The sequence below is a fragment of the Xenopus laevis genome, chromosome 1L (genome assembly GCF_017654675.1).
Source record: "Xenopus laevis strain J_2021 chromosome 1L, Xenopus_laevis_v10.1, whole genome shotgun sequence".
NCBI lineage: Eukaryota > Metazoa > Chordata > Amphibia > Anura > Pipidae > Xenopus > Xenopus laevis.
In genome coordinates, this window is record NC_054371.1 from 129,244,902 (window position 1) to 129,270,554 (window position 25,653).

General features: G+C 39.9%; 1 protein-coding gene across 4 annotated transcripts in view; it reads right to left on the minus strand.

Moving 5' to 3' along the window:
• Positions 1-8,802: 8,802 nt before the first annotated feature.
• LOC108695376 (sodium/potassium/calcium exchanger 2) overlaps positions 8,803-25,653 on the minus strand; it is a 130,418-nt gene continuing 113,567 nt past the window's right edge. For all 4 annotated transcript variants that reach the window (XM_041563630.1, XM_041563625.1, XM_041563637.1 and 1 more), the window contains 6 exons: positions 20,087-20,185; positions 17,946-18,064; positions 15,393-15,536; positions 12,326-12,415; positions 11,310-11,476; positions 8,803-9,071 (listed from right to left, as the gene is read on the minus strand). In XM_041563630.1, the coding sequence (XP_041419564.1) occupies positions 8,822-9,071; positions 11,310-11,476; positions 12,326-12,415; positions 15,393-15,536; positions 17,946-18,064; positions 20,087-20,185 (869 nt within the window). In that variant the 3' untranslated portion in view covers positions 8,803-8,821. The remainder of the gene's footprint in view (positions 9,072-11,309; positions 11,477-12,325; positions 12,416-15,392; positions 15,537-17,945; positions 18,065-20,086; positions 20,186-25,653) is intronic.

Below are 25,653 nucleotides of genomic sequence, written 5' to 3' on the forward strand. Positions count from 1 at the left end.
TGCTACCCTACTGCCACCTGTATACATTGCCTTGGCTCAGGTGCAGGCAGACGCAGCAGATTTCAGCACAAAATGCAAGATCTCGCATTTCTCCACCAAATACACTGCATCTGTCTGCACATGAGCCAAGGCAATGCATTTGGGTACAGGCACATGGAGCAGCGGAGGAGCGGCCAAGCACCACATTGACTGGCAGTAGACTTAAGAGAAGCTTACCATGTACATATTAGGACTTTTCCAATGTCTCACGTGTGCCTCTCATTTAGTTTCAGGTCTACAGTCGGCCATACACATACGCAGATTTAAGTTGCTAGTTATGGCCCTTCTAAAGTTGGCCATGTATGGGACCTCCCTGATTGCCTCCTCAATAGAAATCTGGCTGAAAATTGTGCAGATATATACTGGTTTGGTTTGAAAAACCCATCAGATATGTACCGCATTGGCCTGTTGATGTGGTCCTCTCCCAACAGGCATGCATTGACTCTTGTCTGGACTGGGAGTCAAAACAGACCCTGGCATTTCAGGTACATAGATGCACACACAGCCCCCCACCAGCCCAATAAATAATGACTGTCTATGACATCTTATAGCAGCCCCTCTGGCATTTGCCAGAACCCCCAGATTGCCAGTCCTCATCTGCATAGGCTCATTAGGGACAAACGATTGAATCAGAATGTAGGTGGCCAAATTGGGCAAGCATCTGCTAGTTTGGCGACCTCACCAAATGAGTAGATATTAAAGTGTATGGCTAGCTTACCTAACTGGTACATCTCTTCATAGGAACCAGATGCACATATTCCACGTATCAATTGTCAGTGCTTTGCATGCCTAACTTCATGGTCAGGCCTCCTCCATGCTCCTCCTTCCATCCTCTGTCAGCCTTCTGATATGCACATTCAATCCTTCTCTCTCCTCACCTTAACTCTTGCAAACACTAACCCTAACTGTAAATGTGTACTTTTAGGATTAGAGATAAGGTAAGAGTTAGGGTTAGGGTGGTGATGCCAGATGCAGGATAAAAGAGATCTGGCTACAGAGGGAGGAAGGGAGCAGAAAGAGTAACAGATACACAGATAACCCAAACCTCACACAGTGAAAAGTGCATGTGGGACAATGCAATCACCAGCGGATGTCCTATTATGTAGCTAAACTTTACCTGTTGTATTTCATTAAATAGTCTGCTCTTTGGTGCTCTCACTGTGACATTCAGTATTTATGAGGAAGTGTTCTGTGCATACTTATGTTCTGTGGAGATGACTTTCCACTAGAGGGCAGTGTGCGCCTGAGGATGCCGGATTCTTTTCTAATTTTAAGTTAAACTGAAAACAATATACCTGAAAACCACAGGATGTAAGAAATAACTGAGGATTTATGGAGTAAATGTCACATACAGTGCCTTGTGGTAATAGCACCTGGCATGCCTGTTGGAGTTTTATAAACAATTTCCTCAAACGTTAATAGAGAATGATCCCATGTAGGAGACATTGCACGGTTGTATACGAGCTGTACAGTTAATTCCCTCAAATCTTACCCTTTGACAACGCAGTCACTCTTGTTGGCAAGGGAGTTAACAGAATGGCAGAAACGTAGAATTATGTCCACGGTCTATTTCAATGAATGGTGAAAGTGTGTTGCCTAGCAACAGGATGTTTCCAATGTGGCAGTTCTTGGTGCTTCTTAAAGGGTGAAAGGGGCATTTTATTGATCTGAGCCATATCTTATTTAACCCACCCCTAGAAGGATTACAATTCAGTCAACTGAGATAGAGACTGAAAAAAATGTCTGTGTATGTGTGTATATATTATATATACCTGGTTGTTGTTCCAGCAATACTGGAACTGGAGTGAAGCCACTGGACAAAGGTACACTGCCAGGGGGCTCTATAGGTAACTACTGCTCAGTAAAGAAGCCATAGATAATAGCTGTACAGATAGTGTTGCACTAGGACTCCCATAATTCCATCAAAGTATGTACCTGGCTGCTGGGAGCTTAAGTTCAATAACATTCAGTGGGTAGCTCTTTACAGTGGGCCTAGCACAAACAATACCAAAAGCAGACCCCCACAAACTCAATTTTCAAACCTCATCAAATATATTGCAATATTGATTAGACCTGTTGGCCAATGCCCCATAGACAGAAGATAACATCTCAATATTTGGCATTGTATCGGGCTGATCTGACCATTGGGATGCGGGAAAACGGATGGATCATAAAGTGGGTATACATTAACCCAAACTTGCTTGTAGTATAAGGTAAAAAACAAACAGACTAATTTTCTAGGTAATAATGAATAATATAGGGTTCTGGTTTTTACTTTAGGCTAAACATTTATATTATCTTCAAAAATGGTCCCATTTATTGGAGCTCCCTATAGATCTACTGTGGTCCCTGTCCAAGTTTCAAATGAGAAATTGTGTGTTCTAACAGTCCCTGTCACAAGCACAGTAGAAGGGGGACAGCCAATTACAGCCCTGAGTCACACGCTCAAAGACAGGCTTCAGTTCCCTATCAGATCACTACTTTTTTTCAAAACCTTTCTTCTATATTTAAAAGAGTATAATACACTGGCACATTCTTGTTTTTTTACACAATATGTTTCCTTTAATAGATATCTGGCGAATTTTCAACTAGATATCAGAATTACTGGACCTCCAAAGGCCAATGAAATTCCAACTCAATCTAAAGGGTATGAACAGGCAGCCTAGACGAATGGTACAGGAACTGTCCTTGGCTGCCATTAAAGAAGAGGTTGTTAACACACCTCTGTAGGGGAAGTGTGGACCAAGTTCCACTGGTGAAAGGCTGGCATCGTCAGGGTGGAGGGCCCCCTCACTGCTGGAACTGCAGAACTCCATGGCACATGACACAGATATGACCTAACTATTAGATGGGTCCTAAAGTGGAAAACCTACCTTTAAACTAGAAGAACCACTGGTTAGATGGCTAACCACAGGAGCAGCTAGTATGTGCCATATTGAGAATACAGAGGGAATGGTTGGGGCCAGGCCATTTGTGACTGCAGAATTTGGGAAATGAAGGGCCAGTAGACAGTGGCTCAAAGGAAACCACAATGACTGCTGCCTTTTTTAAACAGGGGAGATTTCAGGATCTGGTGCACGAAGTGTCAGGACAAACCCTGCAAGCTGCCAACAGTACATTGAGGTAGTGGGCATCACCTGGATGGACATCACATACTTTGGCCATAAAAGGAATGAGTTCAACCGCATGCCATTCAGGCTAACAAATGCTCCCAGCACCTTCCAGAGGCTAGTGGAGTGCTGTTTGGGGAATATTAACTTTGCCACATTGCTCATATATTTGGATGATGCAGTAATTTTCTTCTGCACCTTTGAAGAACATTTTTTGCACCTGTTGAGTCAGCTACAGCCTTTTAAACTAAAATTAAAACCGGCTAATTGCAGGCAGGAGCACAAACAATTGTCCACGCAGCAGTGGGCTGCCCCAAAAAATATCGGATGTCTGTGACAGGGCCGGAACTAGGGGTAGGCAGAGTAGGCACGTGCCTAGGGCCAAAGCTGGGGGGGCGCCAGGCACGTACCTGCTCTGTCGCCTACCCCATATCCGGTTCCCTCTCTCCTCGACTAAGTGTAGCATTTCAGCATCTTCTTGCGGTACTGCGCATTCGTGCACCCAAAATCATGGTTCCGCGCATGCTGATGTGCGCTTCCATACACACCGATCTGCGCAAGCTGGGGGGCGCCGTGGCTGGGCAGGTTGCATAGGGCGCCTGCTCAGTCTGAGATCATTTCCAACCAGTGTCTTGTGGGCAACATGCTCACCAACCCCTTGGATGTTGCTCCCAGTGGCCTCAAAACAAGAGCTTATTTTTGAATTTTAGGCTAGGAGGCAAGATTTGGTTGCATAAAAAACAGGTGTGCTGCCAAACAGATCCTCCTGTAGACTGAAAGTCCACATAGGGGCTGCCAAATAGCCAATCACAGCCCTTTTTTGGCACCCCAGGAACATTTTTCATGCTTATGTTGCTCCCCAACTCATTTTACATTTGAATGTGGCTCATGGGTGAAAAAGGTTGGTTGGCTGGTATAGACGATAGACAATTTATAGATTTCAAATAAAATTTTATTACATTATTATATTCTTTTGCCAACATTGAAAGGGTTATATGTGTTTATTATACATACTGCGTTAGATATATCTTACACACGTTTTACATTCAGGTGTCCATATGTACAGAACAATGTTGAAATAAAACTCTCCAAGTTAAAATATAATTTCTCTACTATACTATATAATATACATTTTGTTCTATGTACAATGTTATTAAGAAGATGGCGTTGATTGACATGCAATACCGACGACTGTCAGAAGATCCTGCAAAACACCTTGATACACACAAACAGAGCACAACATGATGGGGTTTATCTCAGAGGATAGACCCCATACAAAGCCATCACTCAGACAGCACTGGCTGTGATTATCAGACCCATAATCCTCTGCTTTACAATACTGCCTGATTGACGTCTTTGTGCGTGCTTAGCCAGGCTGATAAATATGCCCTGCTATATGATGTCCTCTAGTAAAACACTTAATGAAAACCCCCACATCAAGGTTTCAGCTATCATATTGTTATTGCTTTCTGTGTAAATGAAAATAACTGCACAACATTAGAATAGACATTAAGAATATATAATACTGAATTAATAGAACGGCGTTATTTAACCACCTTAAGCTATTATATTTGCAGGTATTATTTGGAATATAGTTGTGATATGGGCCAGCCTGGCCTGCCAGAGCAGCAAAGAATTTAGTGGTGGGTAGAGTCATTAGTGTGCCCAGACTAGAAACATATTCACTTTCACATTTCCACAACAGCACTTTCTGCATATAATAATTGTGAGAATGGGACAACATAAGAGCTTCCCTGGTGGGCCCAAGGGGTCCAGTCTGTAACTTTGTTACATTTAAACTATATAAATAAATGATGATGATAATGATTTAAGCACAACTTTGGTAAAATTTTATAAATGTGTTGCACAATATCACATGCCATTTGTATTTTTATCCGAGAGTGATGCCATGGTCCCAGAGCAATTGCCCTCTGTATCCTATAATTAAATCAACCACAGTTGTTGTTCATACGAGTTAGCTATTATAGCAGTCCCATGTTTTATTAGTAATTGCCAAGTCCCTGAATCTGAGTTTATTGGCTATCTTTTTGGTGCTATTTTATTTAAAGGGGTGGTTCTCCTTCAGGGTAACGTTTAATATGCTATAGAAAGGGCATTTCTTAGCCCATCAATGGGTCTTCATTTTAAAAATTTTTTATGGTTTTTCAATTATTTGCCATCATCTTCTGACTCTTTCCATCTTTCAAATAAGGGTAACTGTCCCCTGCAGCCCAAAGCTGTTGCTCTATGAGGCTACAATTTTATGGGTATTGTTTTGTTGTGTTACTTATATTTATATTCAGATCTTCTTTTACCCATAATCCAGTTTCATATTCAACCCACTGCCTGGTTGCTAGGGTCATTTGGATCCTAGGATGCTGTGTCTTTTAATCAAATGTTATAATAAAGATAACTGTGTATAAACTGAAGCTGAATTGAGCGATCCTTGACCTTCGGAGTGCGCTGCAACATTCTTTGGATTTATGTGATTTGACTGCCTCCCTTAGCACAGACTCGGGGCAGCAGCACCTGGGTCAATCTACATATCGGGTAAACCAACAGATTTATTCTAACAATGAATGAATGATGAGAAGGCCAGTGAGAGGGTGGATTAAACTTTGAATATTTGTGCAGGGCTTGGGGCTGAGTGCACCCGGGGGCCACACGGACTGAACGGTGAGACCCAAAGACCTAGCAAATAAATAATTACATTGGGGGGAGCCCGATATACTAAGAAAATAGAAATCCTAGCAACCGGATAGCTGCTGAAGAGCAGTAGAACAAACAGCTAAATAATTAAAAAACCACAACAAATAAAAAATGAAGACCAACTGCAAAATGTCTCAGACTAGCACGCTCTACATCATACTAAAAGTTAATTTAAAGGCGAACAACCCCTTTAAATCATCACATAACAATATATTGTACTTCTTCAGAATAAGATAACAAAGTGAGGAAACGTTATGCAGACTGCTTGATAAAAATATGATAAAGGTACATTTAATTATATAAATAGTTTTTCTAAAATTGCATCTTATGTTTCCTAACAGATTATCTACACTCTGCTGAAATTAGGCGATTAGAATTGTAATGAATACGCAGACTTCAGTGATGATATATTTGTAAAGCTCTTACAATGGACATATCTACCTTTTGCATTTGGAATTGCTTAGATGTCACCCAGGCCTTAAGGGTAGTGTCACACATCACATTAGGTTTCCTGCATGATATTGCCTCCCTTGCGGGTAACAAAATGCCCTTGGATGCCTAACACATCCACTTGAAGGCTATACTTTCCTTTTCCTTTGTTCTAGACAACATTTCTTTTATAATATATATATATATAATGCTTTATTTTATTATGTACCATGGATAAAACCAGGCACCCCTCTACCCCTGGAGTGCACCCCTTAAAGCTTTTCTTGCCCCATGTCTAGCTGCATTCAGCAGTAAAGCCAAATAAAAAATATGCTGCAACTTATAGAGCTGCCGCAGGCTAGTCCTGTTGTGGCCTGCGTCTGTTGCCATTCAGTAACATATGTGCCAGAATAATGCACAAGTTAATGGACTGGTAAGGGGGCAGGAGGAGAAATGCCCACATGCCTCCCCAGTTCCACCCCTTATTAATATGGCATTGCAGAACACAAACAGCATTGTATTCATTGTATGGCCACTGGTGGGGGAATGGTGCAAAGTGCAAAATCCCAGTCGGTTTGTGCTGTTATTTGCACCCTGCCTTCCTGCTTGTAAATGAGCCCTAAAGACACAATCACCTAATCTTAGACAGATTAAAATGTATTATTTTAAATGCCATTGAACAGCAATGATAGCAGGAAGTCATTGTACCTTTAAAAATATAGACTACAATTATTAAGTGGCCCTCTGATCAAAAACAGAATTTCTTCCAAATTTGCCAAATGAAATACCCAGACAATACACTAATACTATGTAGAGCCTGACATAAATCTTAAATACTTCAAAGGGGCTTGAACAGAGGCGGTATAAACACACAAACTGCCTGCCACAACCATTTAATGGTAATTACAGTAATACTTACCAATTCAGAGATGCCAGAGCCTATTTAACCATTCCGGTGCATCTCAATTCTAAGTTAGGAAGCTGGCACAGAACAAGTCCTGTGCAGGAACTTTGGATATACGGCTCTGAGCAGTAGATTGCAATAAGAGCTTGATAAGGGATAATAAGGGCTCACCTGTTACAATCACACAATTAGCCTTGGTTCTGCCAGTTAATCCTCCTTCCTTTGAGCCTTCTGGGATATAATGTATATTTCTTCTTCTGCTGTAAGCCTGAAACATCTCCCAAGGCTATGATCAAAGAAACAGAACTATCTCTTTTTTTTTTTAAGAATTTCCAATGACTTTCACCTTGATGTGATACACAGTTTCATGATAAAAGTAAAGTTATTCCTAACAGTGAATAACAAAAGAAAAGGGGCATAAGAGAAACATGTTTTAGGACAGAATGGAGAAAGTGCTGCTATAGATATTGTCATACTTGTAATCTGTATGACAAACTATTTGGATGAATAACTGTAATATTAAAGTGCTTTTGAATATTTTGTTGCTTTCGCCGTTAGAAAATTTAGTAGGCTTTGCATTGTGAATATCTGAATGCTGTAGCCCCACCCACTTTTTATAAGCCCCACCCACTCTACCTCCTCAGATGTGCCTAGGGACAAGGGAATCTGATGGAAAATTGTTAGGATTCTCTGTAGTTGCTTTCATTTTGTTGCTAGCTGTTAGCTTGGTGGTTTAATCACCTATATAGAAAAGCTTGCTATATTTTTTTTACGAATGAATGACATTAGATATCTGAACTTGTCCGTTATATTTTAGGAGTTTTGATTTAAATAGGAGGGGTGTGTGGAATGAGAAACCACAGAAAAATATTTACACACAATCATTTTCCTGTTCATTTTTTTCACTTAACATAGAAGATGATATCCCGATAATAGGATACTGAAGATGTGAATTGATCTCATGGTCCCTGCAGTACGGTTCAAGGTGACTTTGCCTGTGAATGACTAAATATGTGTCTACACTGGAGTGGAAACTGTTCATCTATTTAAAGCTATGCAATACTGCCACTGAGTAAGTATTTGATTGATAACATTATGTACCATTTACCTACCTGGCATTCAGTTACATAATGCCTAGGTAGTACTCATTCCAGAATACTTTCTATTTTACTGTATGTTCTGGAAGTGCTATTAAAATGCTTCTTTCATACAAGACTTAACTACTGTAGGCATACAATTTTTTAAATATAAGCACATTGGCAGAACAATAAGTTTACTCTATTTATGGCTAATAGATACAAAGGGATTCCAGAGGAACAAGAGCACTTTCTACCAATTCCATTTAATATATTGCCATTCTTTTGTTAAATATACCCTGCATATTTAGATTATATGTCAAAAGAGTAGTAGAGTAATACAACGTGCATTTGAAAAATGTAGAGTATTTTCATATTTCTCCTAGAATTTTCATAAAAGAAACCTCAGATTGATCTTATAACCATCATAGGTTTTTAAGACTCCTCTTCTGAGTCAGATATTGATTCAAACCGCTCTGTAGGTGACACAGCCTGTTCTTCTCACGAACAGAGGCTTATGATAATAAAAATAATAATAATAATAATGCAGTATTTCAACCTGTTGCAGGACAGGTGATGATTTGCTTCTCAAGGAGAACGCTGACCACTAGGAAAACAAAATAGAGCCCAAACATCATAAATCCCAAGATCTTGTTCATCTTCCACTTGCATAAAGCGATGGAAAGGATGACGAAGAGCAGCATAATGAAAAGGAGGACGATGGCACAGAATAAGCCATTGCTGCTAACTGCTACAGGAATCATGTTGTGAAATGCAGAATAAAGGAGCCACGGCATTGGAAGGCTAGAGGGAAAACAAAATAAGAATGTCATTGGTTTCCTTAAAAAAAGAAAGTACACCAAAACCAAAGCAACTGTCCTTTACAGTTTGCTCCTGCTTTAAACAAAATAATGCATAATGCATAGTACAGGTATGGGAACCATATTCTGAAACATATTATCTAGAAATCTCCAAATGACGGAAAGGCCGTCTCTTATATTTATGCAAAAAATCTAAATTTTAAACCAGATTTCCTTTTTCTCTGTAATTAGTAAACAGTACCTTGATCCAAACTAAACTATAATTAATCCTTATTGGAAGCAAAACCAGACTATTTACATCATTTTCTAGAAGACTTAAAAAAGATCTGTTATCCAGAAAACCCCAGGTCCCAAGCATTCTGCATAACAGGTCCCATACCTGTATAGTACATCATACCATTTGTCCACTCTCATTTGCTGTGTGTGAAAACTCTTACAACAATAATGACTAAGAAGTGAGGCAAAGGGTCTGGGGCTTTGTTATTTTTAATATATATAGAAGTGTATGTTTATGTTCCTTATACAACAATTGCCTGCCATTTTTGCCTTAAACCTGTTTCCTTCCCACCAGTGCATTATATTATTGCAAAAATGCAAAAGGCATCATAATAGTAAGCTTAAATTATCAATATTGATGTGTATTTATAAAGTGGCAACACTGTGCAGTGTTCACTAGATGGTTGTATACATCACACATACAAATGACATACAAATACAGATCGATACAGGAGGCAGCAGGCCCTGCTCATTAGAGCTTACAACACAAATCCTACTTATTGGCTATTGGTGTATAATTATATGAAGACACACACCTGCAAAGCTGCATCACGGTGATGTCATTATTTCCTTTCGAATACACTTACAAATCAATGCAAATCATGAGTAATCAAGCTGTGTAATTTAAGGATATTGTTGTCAGACTAAAACGTGTTTACTTTTGCCTGAAAGCAATGTATAATATTATTTAATACAGTCTGGTTTTAGGGAAAAAGCTTTCGATACTGGAAAATGGTAACCAAATGATATTTTTGTTGTGATAGCTTGAAGGAATCCATTTTGTGGCACTCATTACCTTTTCCATCTCCTAAAGGGGTTGTTTGCCTTTAACTTTTAGTATGACGTAGGGAGTGATATTCTGAGACAATTTGCAATTGGTTTTCATTTCTTTTATTTGTGGTTTTTAAGTTATTTAGCTTTTTATTCAGCACCTCTCTAGTTTGCAATTTCGGCAATCTGGTTGCTATGGTCCAAATTAACCCAGCAACCATGCATCGATTTGAATAAGAGACTGGAATATGATTCAGAGAGGGTCTAGATGGAAAGATGAGTAACAAACAGTAGCGGTAATAATTTGTAGCCTTACAGAGCATTTTTTTAACTGGGGTCAGTGAACCCCATTTGAAAGCTGGAAAGAGTCAGAAGAAAAAGGAAAATATTTAAAAAAAAAAAAAAAACTAGAAAAAAACAATAAAGACCAATTGTAAAGTTGCTTAGAAATGGCCCTTTTATAACATACTAAAAGTTAATTTAAAGGTGAACCACCTTTTTAACAATCAACACTAGGGGGCCCATTTACTTAGCTCGAGAGAAGGAATAGAATAAAAAAAACTTTGAATTTCGAATGTTTTTTTTGGCTACTTCGACCATCGAATGGGCTACTTCGACCTTCGACTACAACTTCGAATCGAACGATTCGAACTAAAAATCGTTAGACTATTCCACCATTCGATAGTCGAAGTACTGTCTCTTTAAAAAAAAACTTCGACCCCCTATTTCGCCACCTTAAACCTACTGAAGTCAATGTTAGCCTATAGGGAAGGTCCCCATAGGCTTTGCTATCTTTTTTTGGTCGAAGAAAAATCGTTCGATCGATGGATTAAAATCCTTTGAATCGTTCGATTGAATGAATTGTGGTAAATCCTTCGACTTCGATATTCGAAGTCGAAGGATTTAACTTTGACAGTCGAATATCGAGGGTTAATTAACCCTCGATATTCGACCATAAGTCAATTTGCCCCAATGTGTCATACTTTATGAAAGAGAATCTAGCTATGCTATCAGAATCAGTGCCACTGTCCCACAAGAGAAACCAGGATCAACTGCTTTGCTAGAAATTCAACCATGTAATTTGAAACAACACTATCTGTTTAATATTAAATTCCATGGAGTATTCAGAGCACCTTGTTTCCGTAATGCTCTGCCTATGCAAAACTCTACTCACCCAACTGTGATGTCAAAAATGTTGCTTCCTACAGAGCTAGATACGGCCATATCCCCTAGCCCTTTGCGTGCAACAATAACACTTGTTATAAGGTCTGGGATTGAAGTGCCAGCGGCTAATATAGTGAGTCCCATAATTTCTTCTGTAATACCAATAGTTTCTCCTACCTGAAACAGATGGAAATTAATATATAATTGGTTTCAAAGCAAGGGCAAAAGCCATGATAAAACTTATTTATCATATTGTGTCAGTTGTTCTGCATATCTCCTTTCTATATTGGTCAGAACATTAAAATATCTAAACACATACCCAAAGCCTACAGACAGTTAACTTTACTGGCAGAATACTAAAGGTTGGTTTCTAGTACGTGCCAACCCTGGGAAGCAGTGGGCCCATTTTAAATGTTTTAACAGCGTTTTTAAATGTGGAGATTTTAATGGATCAGAAGAAGAAGATATATTTAGGTGCTTTGTCGCCTGTGGAGACATGGAAAGGATATTTCCTGCAGGTGACAAAGCAGCCCAGTTATCTTACCCTGAGATACAGGGTGTGTCCTACCTGAAGGTTGCCACTGAACATCTTAAATTAACTTTAGTCACCTCTGTTGGGGGATTTGCTGGGAGCTAAAGAAGCAGAAATTATGATTTGTTTAAATGTATAAATCCAGTTCTGCAATAGGATTCACTAACTGATGACTTGCGTTTGAGCTGCACTAAAAATCAGCAAAGGCTGGAACTTGAAAACTTAAGCCATCATACAAATTTAAAACTGAGCTCGATATCTAACCTTATCTTAAATGGATATCATTATTTCCCTTGACTACTGGGGGAGGGGGGTGCCCTATTGGGGACCAAGCAACCAAGGGAAGCTATACTTAATACATCAACTTTTACATGCTAGGGAAAGTAAAACCTGACACAGGAAAACAATTCCACGGGTAAAAGGATGTGTTCAATTATATCTGTATTATTATATGAAATAATAGACAAGCTATGCAAAACACAACTTAAACTTACTTGATGAGCCCACCAGACCATTAAATAAGAAAAAACTGCAATCCAGGTGATAGATCCAAAAAACGTTACTGGAAAAAATGTTCTAGATTTCTGCAAGTGAAGTGGGAAAGACAGGAAAAACGTGTTAAGAATCACCAGTTAGAAATGCGTGATACTCCTTTTCTTTCAAACAGCAAACCAATACATGCTACCTGCTGGCTCTAATGGGTTGCAAGACTTGTCTTGTATATTACATTGACCCCCATAATTGCAATCAAATGCAGCCATGAGATTTCACTTGGCTCTGTTTAACCTGACTGTACATGGGCAGAAAATGTCTTGAATTGCCACATATGTTTGCCTGTTTTATTCTTTTGGAATATATTCAAAATTTAGCAGAATGTTACTGGACTTATTACCAGTTGTGTTAGCATACATGGGCACTTATGCCCTTTGTCATTCCCAGGGCATGGTGAAGTTCTATAGCCAATCTTCTTTTCTATGTCAAAGCAGGAATTTGGATTGCCTTTCCATGGATTCTGACCAGTTCCTTGTTCTTTTGATCTGGATATATAATGTACTGAGAGGAGTAGACTCTTTATAGGTGTGTTTCACCTATCTAAGCCCCTCCCAGTGTTCACAGGGACCATCGGTGAACACTGGCAGAGTTCTTTGTCATTCCAGCAGATTCAGATTGACAGAGAAGGACTACCTTTATCCATCGTCCTAATCCCAAGGGCTCCACATTGGTGTCTAGAGAGATGGTTAAAAATGCTGTGCAGCCTCCAAACGACAAGTTTGACAAGTCAAACCAATCCATTTTTGTTAGTGCAGTGAGACCCTCTTGATGTGTTGCTATACTTTAGACCCAACCAAAGTTCCCACAACAAAGCAGAGCTTTCCATCTCCATGTTAGACATTAGAAAACAGAAATTATGCTAGAAATTTCTTTCTGAGAATTAGACAACATAGGTTTTTTCATGATGCATGTTGCTGGAAATGCTTAAATTTCTTCCATATTATTGGGAATATGTGTTCATGGCAGGGGATTGTCAATAAAACTCAAGCCCAATTAAAGCTTTAAGTAATGTTTTATGACTGTTTGTGATGAGTGATTTGCTGCACCATCAAGCAGTTAAAGGGTTTATTCACCTTTGAGTTAATTTCTAGTATGATGTAGAGCAGGGATCCCCAACCTTTTGAAACCATGAACAACATTCAGAAGTAAAAGTAGTTGGGGAGCAACACATGCATGAAAAATGTTCTTGGGTGCCAAATAAGTGCTGTGATTGGTCATTTCTAGCCCCTATGTGGATTGTCAACCTAAATCAAGGCTCTGCTTGGCAGTGCACCTGTTTTTTATACAACCAAAACTTGCCTCCAACCTTGGAATTTAAAAATAAGCTCCTGCTTTGAGGCCACTGGGGGCAACATTCATGGGGTTGGAGAGCAACATGTTGCTCACGAGCTACTGGTTTGGGATCACTGATGTAGAGAGTGATATTCTGAGACAATTTGCAATTGGTTTTCATTTATTATTATTTGTGGTTTTTGAGTTATTTAGCTTTTTATTCAGCAGTTCTCCAGCTATTTCAGAAATCTGAAAATTGTTGGAGTCCAAATTACCCTAGCAACCATCCATTGCATTGAATAACATTTTGGAATGTGAATAGGAGAAGGCCTGAATAGACAGATGAGTAATAAAAAGTAGCAATAACTTTAAGCTTGTAGCCTTACAGAGCATTTCTTTTTTTTAGATGGGGCCAGTGACATGCATTTGAAAGGAAAAGTTTCAGAAGAAGAAGAAGAAGGCAAATAATTCAAAAACTGTAGAAAAATAATGAAGACCAATGGAAAAGTTGCTTAGAATTGGCCATTCTATAATATACTAAAAGTTAATTTAAAGATGATCCATCCCTTTAAGAATAACTGAACTCAGACTATCCTTCTATAGTTCCAACTCTGAATATCCATGTTACATTATGGGAAGTGTTTTTGATCACTCAATTTTTTACACAAGTATAAATCTAGGAGATTTACATATATCATATTAGGGCAAGTATTTTAATGTTTTAATCTTTATTTCCAGATTGTTACAGAATAGGAGAATAATCAGTTCATTATTAGGTTGTGCACATTTGAATTATCATAATGCTTTTTTTCATGCTGATAATTTTCATGACAATCAATACTTGACATAAGTGTTCCGGCTCTCCACAACTTGCTAGAATGGGAAATAATGCCAGACACTTGCCAGGCAAGCTGCAAGAAGAATATTTATGGACTATTGTTGAATTTCATCAGCTGTGCTGCATTCACTGGGCTTAACTAGCTGAATCTGTTTGTATGTGTGAGTGTGTATGTTTTTATGTGTGTGCGCAATTATCTCTTTGAAGTTTTATGCTTAGGAGCCCAGGCCATGGCATTATCTGTATTGTTCTGCTACTTCTTTTAGAATTTAAATACACTTCTATTAATTACTTTATCCTTTTTAACATTTGTATGCAAATTTCAGATTGACCAGTTTCATGCATTTTCCTCGCCAGTTTTCTTTTGATATGCAAAATTATTCATAATTTATTAAAAAAAAATGATATCGTTCATGAAGCTATAAGATGTATGTGCCATGTGCAAAGTTTGTCTAAATAGTATAGTAAGCGTGTATCATAATTTTTTCATCTGCAGGATCAATGGAATGTAAAAGAAAAAAAAACATCATGATTTGGCTAAATTGTGAACCAAATCTGAACCCTAATTTGCATATTCAAATTTTAGATGAATAAAAATTTGCATTAAGTACAAAAACATTTTAGTTTTATCCGTGGTTCAGACTGGATTCAGAGCATTCTTAGTTCTTACTGTAAATATTCTAGTACATTGGGCTATGTCTCTAGGATGGTCTCATTCAATGTTCTACTTAGCCAATGAAAAAGGCTGGCTGCCGGCAGAAGTGTTGGATAGCTATGAGCTAAAATGTTATATGGTGTAATTTTTGGGACTTTTTTTGTAATTATGGGTATAGAATGTCAGTATCAGTTAAACCCACAGAAAAGAAGTATAGGAGCAGAGAATATTATCGATTACTTACTGGATTTCGAACATCAGGTAAGGTGACCCACAAAGGAAATACAATCGGCAGAACTGCGAGATACACAGCTTGCTTGCGAATGGTTGTTGGCCATGCTAGACTTAGAGGCTGGTCATCATCCTCAGTTTGCTCTGCAGTTGGCATCTGAGGGCAATTCATAATACACCAAATAAATATAAGCGAAAACAAAAATCTGAGGATAATCAGCAACATTAATCATGAAACTGAATAAAAACTTGTAACTTTTTGGGATAAGACAACATATTACTTGCACTACCCTACGTGGTATATTTAATAACTTGCCCATGTTGTCTATCCTATTTTAGCAAAACAGACCAGACATTACGTTTACGGATGGATGGCCATAGGTCCACAATTAGCACTGCTTTTAGAGATGGAATTACCAATAAACCTGTAGCTAGACACTATCTTGAGAAGGGACACAGGTTGCCTACCTTTAGATATATAGCAATTGATCACACCCCCCCCCCCAAAGGCATCTCTCAGTGGCGTAACTAGATATTACTGGGCCCCACAGCAAATTATTTTTCAGGCCCCCAAAATGTTTAGAGGTTGACTTGTTTCTCCAATATTTATTGAAATTGTATATGAATTAGGGCCTCATGGGGCCCCTATACCTCCTGGGCCCCCCTGCAGCCACAGGGTCTGCTTCCTCTATAGTTACGCCCCTGGCATCTCTACAGACAGAGAGAGAGGCATTCTGGATCAAGAAATTAAATACACTTGCCCCTTATGGCTTGAATGAACACTGTTCCCTTCTATGTTTCCTGAATCAGCGCTAATCATTGCCTATGCTCTATAATAATGTTGTACACAGTTATCTTTAGTTGGCAACAATGTAATGATTTCGGTCCCTGCGGATTTGATTTGATTCAAGGTATCCTTCTTGTATCATTTACTAGTTACAATTCTAGTTAATACATTTTCTTGGTGCAGGATTTACCTTCCTGTCACATGGTTGGTGGGATCGTGCACGATTGGGTGAGTGTCATGTCTGTTACCTATTTATACTTGATATTTTTATTGTGAGCTAGGTCTTGATAAAGGTCTTAGACGGAGACCAAAACGTTGGCCTGTTTTTAAAATGGACAAGTAAAATATTTCAGTAGCAGTATGCACAAAATGTCTCTGTCTTAAATATATTGATAATGGGTTGAGTGCAGAGGACTCTTGTATTTGTCTCTATATACATACCGTATATATATATATATATATATATATATATATATATACAAACAAGGCAAAGTTATATAATGTATAATATATATAATATATATATAACCCTTAGCAGATCAAATTCCCTAAGGAATAAACTATAGTCTTGAAGCCGGCATATATCTTGTTACTCAAGTAGCCACAAAAGAGATCAGTTACTGTATTGAGCTTATATACAGTATATATGTTGGCCTTAGCAAAAGCACATGAAATTTACCAAGGTAACCGACAGCTCAGTCTTTTGTGGGAATTTTTTTTGACCCAAAAAATACATTGATTACAGTGCATTGCGTGTGAGAAGTAACTGCTGCATGGATCAGGTGTGACTCTTTTAGTCAAGGGCTATATGAGTGCTCTAGGTACAATTGTTTGCCACTGTGAGAAACAGAAAAGAAAGCATTCTGAACACCAGCAAATCCTCACTGACAAGTTCTGTTGCCAGCTGAACTGGTTGAAAATATGAAATGAGAAGCACCAGCTTTTTTGGAAAAAGACATGTTGTTAAGCCAAACAACCAGATTGCATGCAATATGGCTTCACACATGGATGGCCAAATTACTGTGAGCAAGGAAACTTAACTATCGGATCATCTGGGATGTGTGGGAGAGATGCAGCCCTTTCCACTTTGTTGGCAGATGATATTACATTGATCATCAGCAAATAACGTGGGCTAGTTCATTTCTTCCATTTGGTGGGGGTGAGTGTTTTGTGAGTTTTTGCTAAGGAATGTGAAACTACCATGGCCTTGACATTAGTTGTTTTTTTGCGTATGGATTGATGAAATTACATTTTCTAAGTTTGTATGCATTTTCTTGTAACTGAAATCATTCCTTTAAAGGGGAAGGAAATTCTAAATCACCGAGGGGTGCCAAATTGTAAGCACCCCAGTGATTTTAATCACTTACCTGATACCCCAATCTGGTGCTCCAGCCAACACAAAACTGCCCTTGGCTTAGGTACTTCTGTACAAGCAACACAGAGTCATCCTCTTCCTTCTTCTTTCTTAGTGCTGGTGAGCATGAGCAATACAGTGAAAAGCTGAAGTTTACTCAGAATATTGAAGAAGCAGGAAGAGAATCTCTCCATGATGCCCATACAGTAGTGCCCTGGGCTGGTGCAATTTTCTGCTAACAGGAGCACCGATCTAGTGTATCAGGTAAGTGATAACAATAAATGGGGGATGCCTTTGTGATTAGTACCATGTAATAAAGGGAAGGTTATTTTAAAATAGTAAAGTGAAACATAGAAAGGCAAAGAGAACATTTTGTAACAAGGCAATGGATTAAACTTAAGGAAAAAATTGAAAAGATATCAAACCTGTGCTTCTCCAGCTTCAGTATTATGTGCCATATTTCCATTTTGAACTGGACCTGCGGATTCTTTTGGTGGTGTCACTTCAAACTCTACATTAGCAGTATTAGGAATATCAACCTTTTCTGCAATGAAAAATGTAACAAACGCATTAATTAAAGTGGACCCGTCACCCAGACATAAAAAGATGTATAATAAAGGTCCTTTTCAAATTAAACATGAAATCCAAATTTTTTTTCATATAAAAGCGATCATAGCATTTGTAAACTCGTTTAGAAATCTCAGCCGTCATTCAAATATTGCCTGCCCTCCTCTATGCCTAGGCATAGAGGCCTGGCAAGCAATGACTTTCACTTTCCATTCAGCACTTTCTAGATGTCACTGCTCTCCCCACATTCCCCCGTTCTCTTCACCATTTAATTGTGTAACCAGGGCATGGGAATGGACAACGGGTCCCCCATTCAGGTGCACAAACAAGATTCTGAGATGATGTAAGGCTTGTCTTAATAACAGTGTCCACAAAATGGCTCCTGCCTGCTTGTTATAATTATGAATTCCCAGACTGATGTAAACAATATTCAAATAATTTATATGGTGTCATTAAAGTTCATTTTGCTTGAATAACTTGATAAAATATGATTTGGGATATTTTTTTGGGGGGTGACGGGTCCCCTTTAAACATATACGGAGAGAGAGCATGGAGGAGCACTCACCAAACAAAAATACAACTTGCGTGGGTGCAAGTTAAGTGTGTATAAAGGAACTAAAACATACCACACTCAACAGGCCCAGTTAACTGATTTTAAGAAATAAGCAAGCAAACAAAGTATCGATCTATCTATCTATCTATCATCTATCTATCTATCTATCTATCTATCTATCTATCTATCTATCTATCTATCTATCTATCTATCTACAGTATATAGGTATCCTCATTGGCATGGGTGCAAGTTAAGTGTGTATAAAGAAACTAAAACATACCACACTCAACAGGCCTATCATCTATCTATCTATCTATCTATCTATCTATCTATCTATCTATCTATCTATCTATCTATCTATCTATCTATCTATCATCTATCAATCTATCTATCTATCTATCTATCTATCTATCTATCTATCTATCTATCTATCTATCTATCTATCTATCTATCTATCTATCTATCATCTATCATCATCTATCCCTCTATCCCTCTATCTTTCTATCTATCTATCTATCTATCTATCTATCTATCTATCTATCTATCTATCTATCATCTATCTATCATCTATTTACATACATTATATAGGTATCCTCATTGGTTGGTGTAATGGCCCTAATATGAATGACAATCTTTCACCTAACAATGTCTTGGACATATTAGAACCCAGTAAGCACCTTTCACATTAAAAGGGACCATAATGCCAATTTTTAACTGATTATGACAAAGGCATTTCTTTCACTATAGTATTAGATTTAATGATCAGTACCAAGGATGCATTTCTATGAATATGTCATGAATAGATTAATACTTTTTATACTACAGTGGACCAGTTCAGTTTACTCTTGAGGGTCTTATTTGCTAACAGTCATCTGTGAATCAGATCCATGTGTTAAATTTGTAACATCTAGTAGATTGATCAAATATGGGTTGTTATTGGTAACTGTACTAATGTAGTTTAAAACATTTAATAATAAATTAACCATGTGGTCTTATTTAAAGGCCCAATACACTCATATTTCCATTTTCTTAAGTATAGTGGTACGATGGAAAAGGTTCATTCTGTCTGTGTCTGGCCTATTACACCGTTTATTACCAATTATAATTAATTAACAAAAATATTCTTTTTTTTTTAAATTCAATACTGCTTTCATTGGCATAAAGACAAGCTGAAAGAAAAAGTAGTGGCATACAGTGACATTTGCAAGGTACAATGAGCAAGTACATAATATTGTTTTTTATGCATCAATATACAATGATTATAATACCAGCACTCTTACTCCTAAGGAACATATAGATCATGAATTATAAATGGCTAACAAAAATATTCTTTATTGTCACAGTACTAAGTAATAACACACAGATACATATATAGACCATTCTATGAATGCATATTTATAGAATGGTGAGCACAAGTATATGAAAAAATACATAAACAGGACGTACCTGTATAACTGGCAGCACCATTTAGGTGTTCACTGTCTTCTACCTGACACTTCTTTTTAGCCATCTTGTGAAGGATTGATGCTTTCTCTCTGAACTTGCCTTTAAAATATTGAGGAAAAACAAGTCAACATAATTTTGAAATGAAGGCCACAGGTCTTAAATTAGCAAGATAGGAATTGGAATAACTGATATCTGGTCTGGACTAGGATTCAAGTACAAAAAGTGCAGCTAAACCTGTCAATTTAACACTTCTGCCCCCACCAGCCCACTAAATAGTGACTGTCTATGGAATCTTACAGCAGCCCCCTGGCATTTGCCAGAACTCACAGATTGCCTGTGGCTGATAATGCTCTATAATACACAAGAGGCATGAATATCCTGTAAATGATATCCTTACAAACGGTACTTAGTGATGTCATCAGTTATAATCGGAGCTTAGTAATGTCATTTCTGTCACATGACTTACGGAAACTTGTGTATTATAATTAAGTACCCCCTGTTGCAAAATATGAAGATTATACGTCACCTCGGAGTTCCATGACTTGTATTTTATATGGTCATGGAACTCCTCAGTAACTTATAATATCCCTGTATATTCATTATATATTATATATGTAATATATATATATATATATATTTATTTATTTACATATATATTGTCCCACAGTACCCACACTCAAAACATAGCGATTCCAGTGGTGCACGATCAAATGGCTTGTATAGTAAAGAAAGGATCAGCACTCACTGTGGTTGAAGTGAAAAAAGCTGCTTTTATTTTTCAAACAGGTTTACATCTCAATCTATTGAGATGTAAACCTGTTTGAAAAATAAAAGCAACTTTTTTCACTTCAACCACAGTGAGTGCTGATCCTCTATTTACTATATATATATATATATATATATATATATATATATATATATATATATATATATATATAAGTTTCGCACTCACAGGTCTTAAAAGTCATCAAAAATGGTTTATTATTTCACAGAGGAAAACTGACGTTTCGGTCAGAATTCTGACCTTTTCCACTTTGAAAAAGGTCAGATTGCTGACCGAAATGTCAGTTTTCCTCTGTGAAATAATAAACCATTTTTGATGACTTTTAAGACCTGTGAGTGCGAGACTCTCTCTCCCAGCTTATATTTTTCGCTTTTGTTTTTGCACCTAGGCATTATTAACACAGCCCATTATATATGTTGTATTGTAACACAGGAGTATATCTACCTTTGGGTATTTTACATCAATAGATTATCCATTAATTATTTAAGCGTTTTGCGAAAACTGAGTTATATACTGTACGTAACCAGAAATATATTTTATTTGAAATGGGGAATCTATTGAAGTAAAAATACCCTTTAATACTTTTTTTTATCTAGTATGATATAGACAATAGATTCAAGAAGATTTACATGTTCTGGGACTTCCAGGTTCAGCATTTTGACTACTATATGGTTGCTAAGTTAGAATAGAAAATGAGCAAAAAATGGCCTTAGTTGGGGCACTTGCTCATTATGGATATGGATTTTTCCCAACATGGCTGCCTGCTCCCTCCTGATGCAGTGGGCCAGAGCACTCAATGGGGAGATTTTCGTAGAAAATAACTTTTGATTCCCTTATCCATGCTCTGTCTGCCTGCACCTCCAGTGTGAGGAACAATTTTCAGGTGGTGGGTGCCCTTTTATAGATAATGCACTTCAAAACTAGAGGGTTCGGGGGCGTGGCCTAACTGCCGATGTAGAGAGACGCGTCTGCTCAGAGCTCCGGTGCAGTTGCTCCGTCACAGCTGATCCTGTGCCCCCACGGGCTACAAAATTTTCCCTGTGGGTGCCCGAGTGCCCCCTGATGCCACTAGATGGGAGGCGTTAAGAAGTCAGCCGAAGCAACGACCAGCAAGCTGGATAAATATGTGCGGCATCAGAACCAAGATGGCGCCCGCTTGTGTAGGACTGACCCGCCACCTCCACCCCCTCCTGATCCGGCCGGACCTGAGCCTCCTGAGCGACCAGAACCGACACTCCAGGAGGTCCTGCAGGCGATTCGGGATACTCGGACAGCAGTGGAGGTAAAGATTGATACTAGGGTGGAGGAGGTGAAGATTGACTTGGCGCTGCTCCGCCAAGATCTCCAAAATTTGAGGGAGCGCACAGCGGAGTCAGAGCGCCGGATTTCGGACCTAGAGGACGTTACCAGAGAGGTCCCACGCGCAATTGCAGATCTCCAGAACCAGCTGCAGCTATGTAAGACGCGGGCCGACGACCTTGAGGGGAGGCAGCGACGCAATAATATACGCGTTGTCGGCATACCCGAGAAACAGGAGGGAGCCACTCCTGAACTGTACCTGGAAAACCTCCTCAGGGACCACCTGGGGGCTGCTCAACTATCTCAGATGTTCCTGGTTGAGCGGGCCCATCGTATTCCATCGCGGCAACCGCCCCCGGGGGCTCCCCCGCGCACCATGATTGCCAAGATCCTTAATTACAGGGATCGCGACGCCATCTTGCGGCTGATGCGCACTAAAGAGGACCTCCACGTCGGAGATGCCAAGATTATGATCTATCCGGATTATACTATGGAAGTCCAGCGGCAAAGAGCCAAATATGCAGAGGTCCGGAAGAGGCTCAGGGATAAAGGCATTCTCTATTCTACGATTTTCCCAGCCAAGCTGCGAGTGGTGGACGGCAACAACACCAGATTTTTTGTGACGCCACAGGAGGCCATGGACTGGCTGGAACGGCGATAAGGCCCTCCTGCATCCTGCTCACCCCTTGGGGTGTACCTACCCTTGGGGGCTTCTGTCCACTCTTCAGATGCGGACTTGTGGCCTTGGGTTCGTGAGTATATACCCTCCTCCCGTGGTGTGCCAAGCAGTGTTCCTATGTACTGACCACCACTCATGTCTTTACTGGACAGTCTCTCATTGGTACCATCTGTTTTTCTGTGGGGACACTCACCAAAACCCGGAGGACTGGGGGCCCGTGCTTATGTTGAGTATTTTGTTTAACTACATAGTGTTTATGCTATAGTCGCCATGTCCCTGGCGCTGGCTATTGAGGTTTTGTTAGGGGTCGAGGCCCACCCCAGTTTCCAGGGTGGGCAGGGCGGGCTAGGGTGTTGTGGGTCTTCCCCAGGTTTTTCCCCCTTTCGCCCCCACCCTCTTACTTACTCGTGCAGCAGCGAGGTCTTGACATACAGTAGCATTCTTCTATTTGACTATGGCTAAGGTTACTTTGGTTTCATGGAATATCAGAGGCCTTAATGATAAAATTAAGAGGGCACTCCTATTCAATGCATTGAAGCAATGGTCCCCGGCGATTGTATGCCTCCAGGAAACCCACTTAACGGGCCAAAAAGTCCTATCGCTGAAAAGGGCGTGGGTCGCTCAGGCGTACCACGCTACCTTTTCCACTCATGCGAGGGGGGTCTCCATTTTAGTCAGGAAGGGCCTTCATTTTTCGCTTCATCACATTCATGTGGACCACTATGGTAGATATCTTGTCATGCACTGTACTATCTACTCCTTTGAATTTATATTGATCAATCTATATGTACCCCCTCCCTTCACAACGGAACTTCTGGATACGGTAATGCGGAGGGTGGCGGCTCTTCCATTGGTCCCTCAGTGTTGGGTGGGTGATTTCAATAGCGGCATGACCCCTGTGTTGGATAGGCTTAATTCAGCTGATACTAAACCAACTAAATTGAAGGCCTGGTCGGACTCAATGGGGCTTCAGGACGTCTGGAGGGCCAGGCATCCTGGGACTAAAGTTTTCTCCTGTCACTCCGCCTCGCACCAAACTCTTTCGAGAATAGATATGGCCCTGATGTCTTCTGAGATGGCTAACAAAATTGGGCACATTCAGTATGGTGCTAGGTCCCTTTCCGACCATTCTCCCTTAATTGTCACTATACAACCTTATGCAGGGTCCGGGGATAGGAGGCTCAGCCCCTTGTGGCTCACGCACAAAGAGGTGGCGGAGAAAGTTTGCGAGACGGCAGAAACTTATTGGGATGAAAACCAGGGCTCAGCCTCCCCTTCTATGCTATGGGATGCGTTTAAGGCGGTCTCGAGGGGTGCCCTGATTCAATCCATTAGTAGAGTGAGGACTGAGGCCAAACGGGAGGTTCAGCAGGCATCTTGGGAGTTGGAGGCGGCGGAATTGGCGTATGTTGAGGCCCCCTCCCCTGACCTACATGAGGGCTTGATGCAGGCCCACACCAGACTGCAATGTAAAATGACAGCTGTTACCCAGAAAAAGCTACTATATGCTTCCCAGAGGGGGTTTGAGCAAGGTGACAAGTCGGGCAAACTGTTAGCCTATCTATCCAGAGTTACTAATCCACAAACAATCATTCACAGGGTAATGTCTGCTACCGGGCATCCGATAACAGATACACGTGAAGTAGCAGACGTATTTGCTGAGTACTTTGCCAATCTATATTGTTCCCGGGTGTCTTATACTGAGGCCCAGCTAACAGAATTTTTATTGGATATTCCCCTGCCTACTTTACACCCTTCACATGTAGCGTTACTTGACAGTCCTATTACACCAGGTGAAATCCGCGAAGCTATAGCCTCTATGACTCCAGCCAAGGCCCCGGGTCCAGATGGGCTACCCCTGGAGTGGTACCGTACCTTGGGGGAGAAAACACCGGCCACACTCTGTGAAATTCTGAATCAGGCCAACCAAGCCAGTAAACTCCCACCCTCCTTTGCTAATGCGCTTATCGTTTTGATCCATAAGGAAGGGAAAGATCCGGAGCAATGCGGTTCATACCGTCCCATTTCTCTAATAAATGTAGATGCCAAAATCCTGGCGAAGGTGCTGGCGGTCAGATTGCAACAGGTTATTACTCAGTTAATTGAGCCTGACCAGACTGGTTTTATGCCCAAGAGGTCCACAGATGTTAATTTAAGACGGCTCTATTATAATTTGCAGGTCCCTCATGACAACCTGGGCTCCAGAGTGGTAGTTTCTTTAGATTCCGAAAAGGCATTTGATTCTATTGAATGGCCATACTTGTGGGCTGTGTTGGAGTCCTTTGGATTTGGTAAACAATTTATTAAGTGGATCAAGTTGCTTTACAGTCATCCCACGGCTCAGGTCTTAGTGAATGGCTTTGTCACTCCGTCCTTTTCTCTGGGCAGGGGGACGCGACAGGGCTGCCCCCTGTCGCCCCTCCTGTTTGCTTTGGCGATAGAGCCACTGGCCACTCAATTTCGCATTTCCACTAATCTCATTGGTCTTAAGTATGGCCGCATAGAGGAAAGAATCTCACTATATGCGGACGATGTATTAATTTATTTGGCAGACCCTGGTCCCTCTCTAACGGAAGTGTTAAACATCTTTGCCCGATTTACAATCTATGCCGGCCTCCGTATCAATTGGACTAAGTCTGTGATCTTTCCACTGGACCCGGGTTTAGACCCCCAGCTAGCGGCTGACTCCCGCCTCAAGTGGGTTGATTCATTTAAATATTTGGGGATCACCATCCATCTGGATCCAGAACAATTTGTGCCCTTGAACATTTCTCCCATTAATCATCAGCTAGCCACGGTGTTACA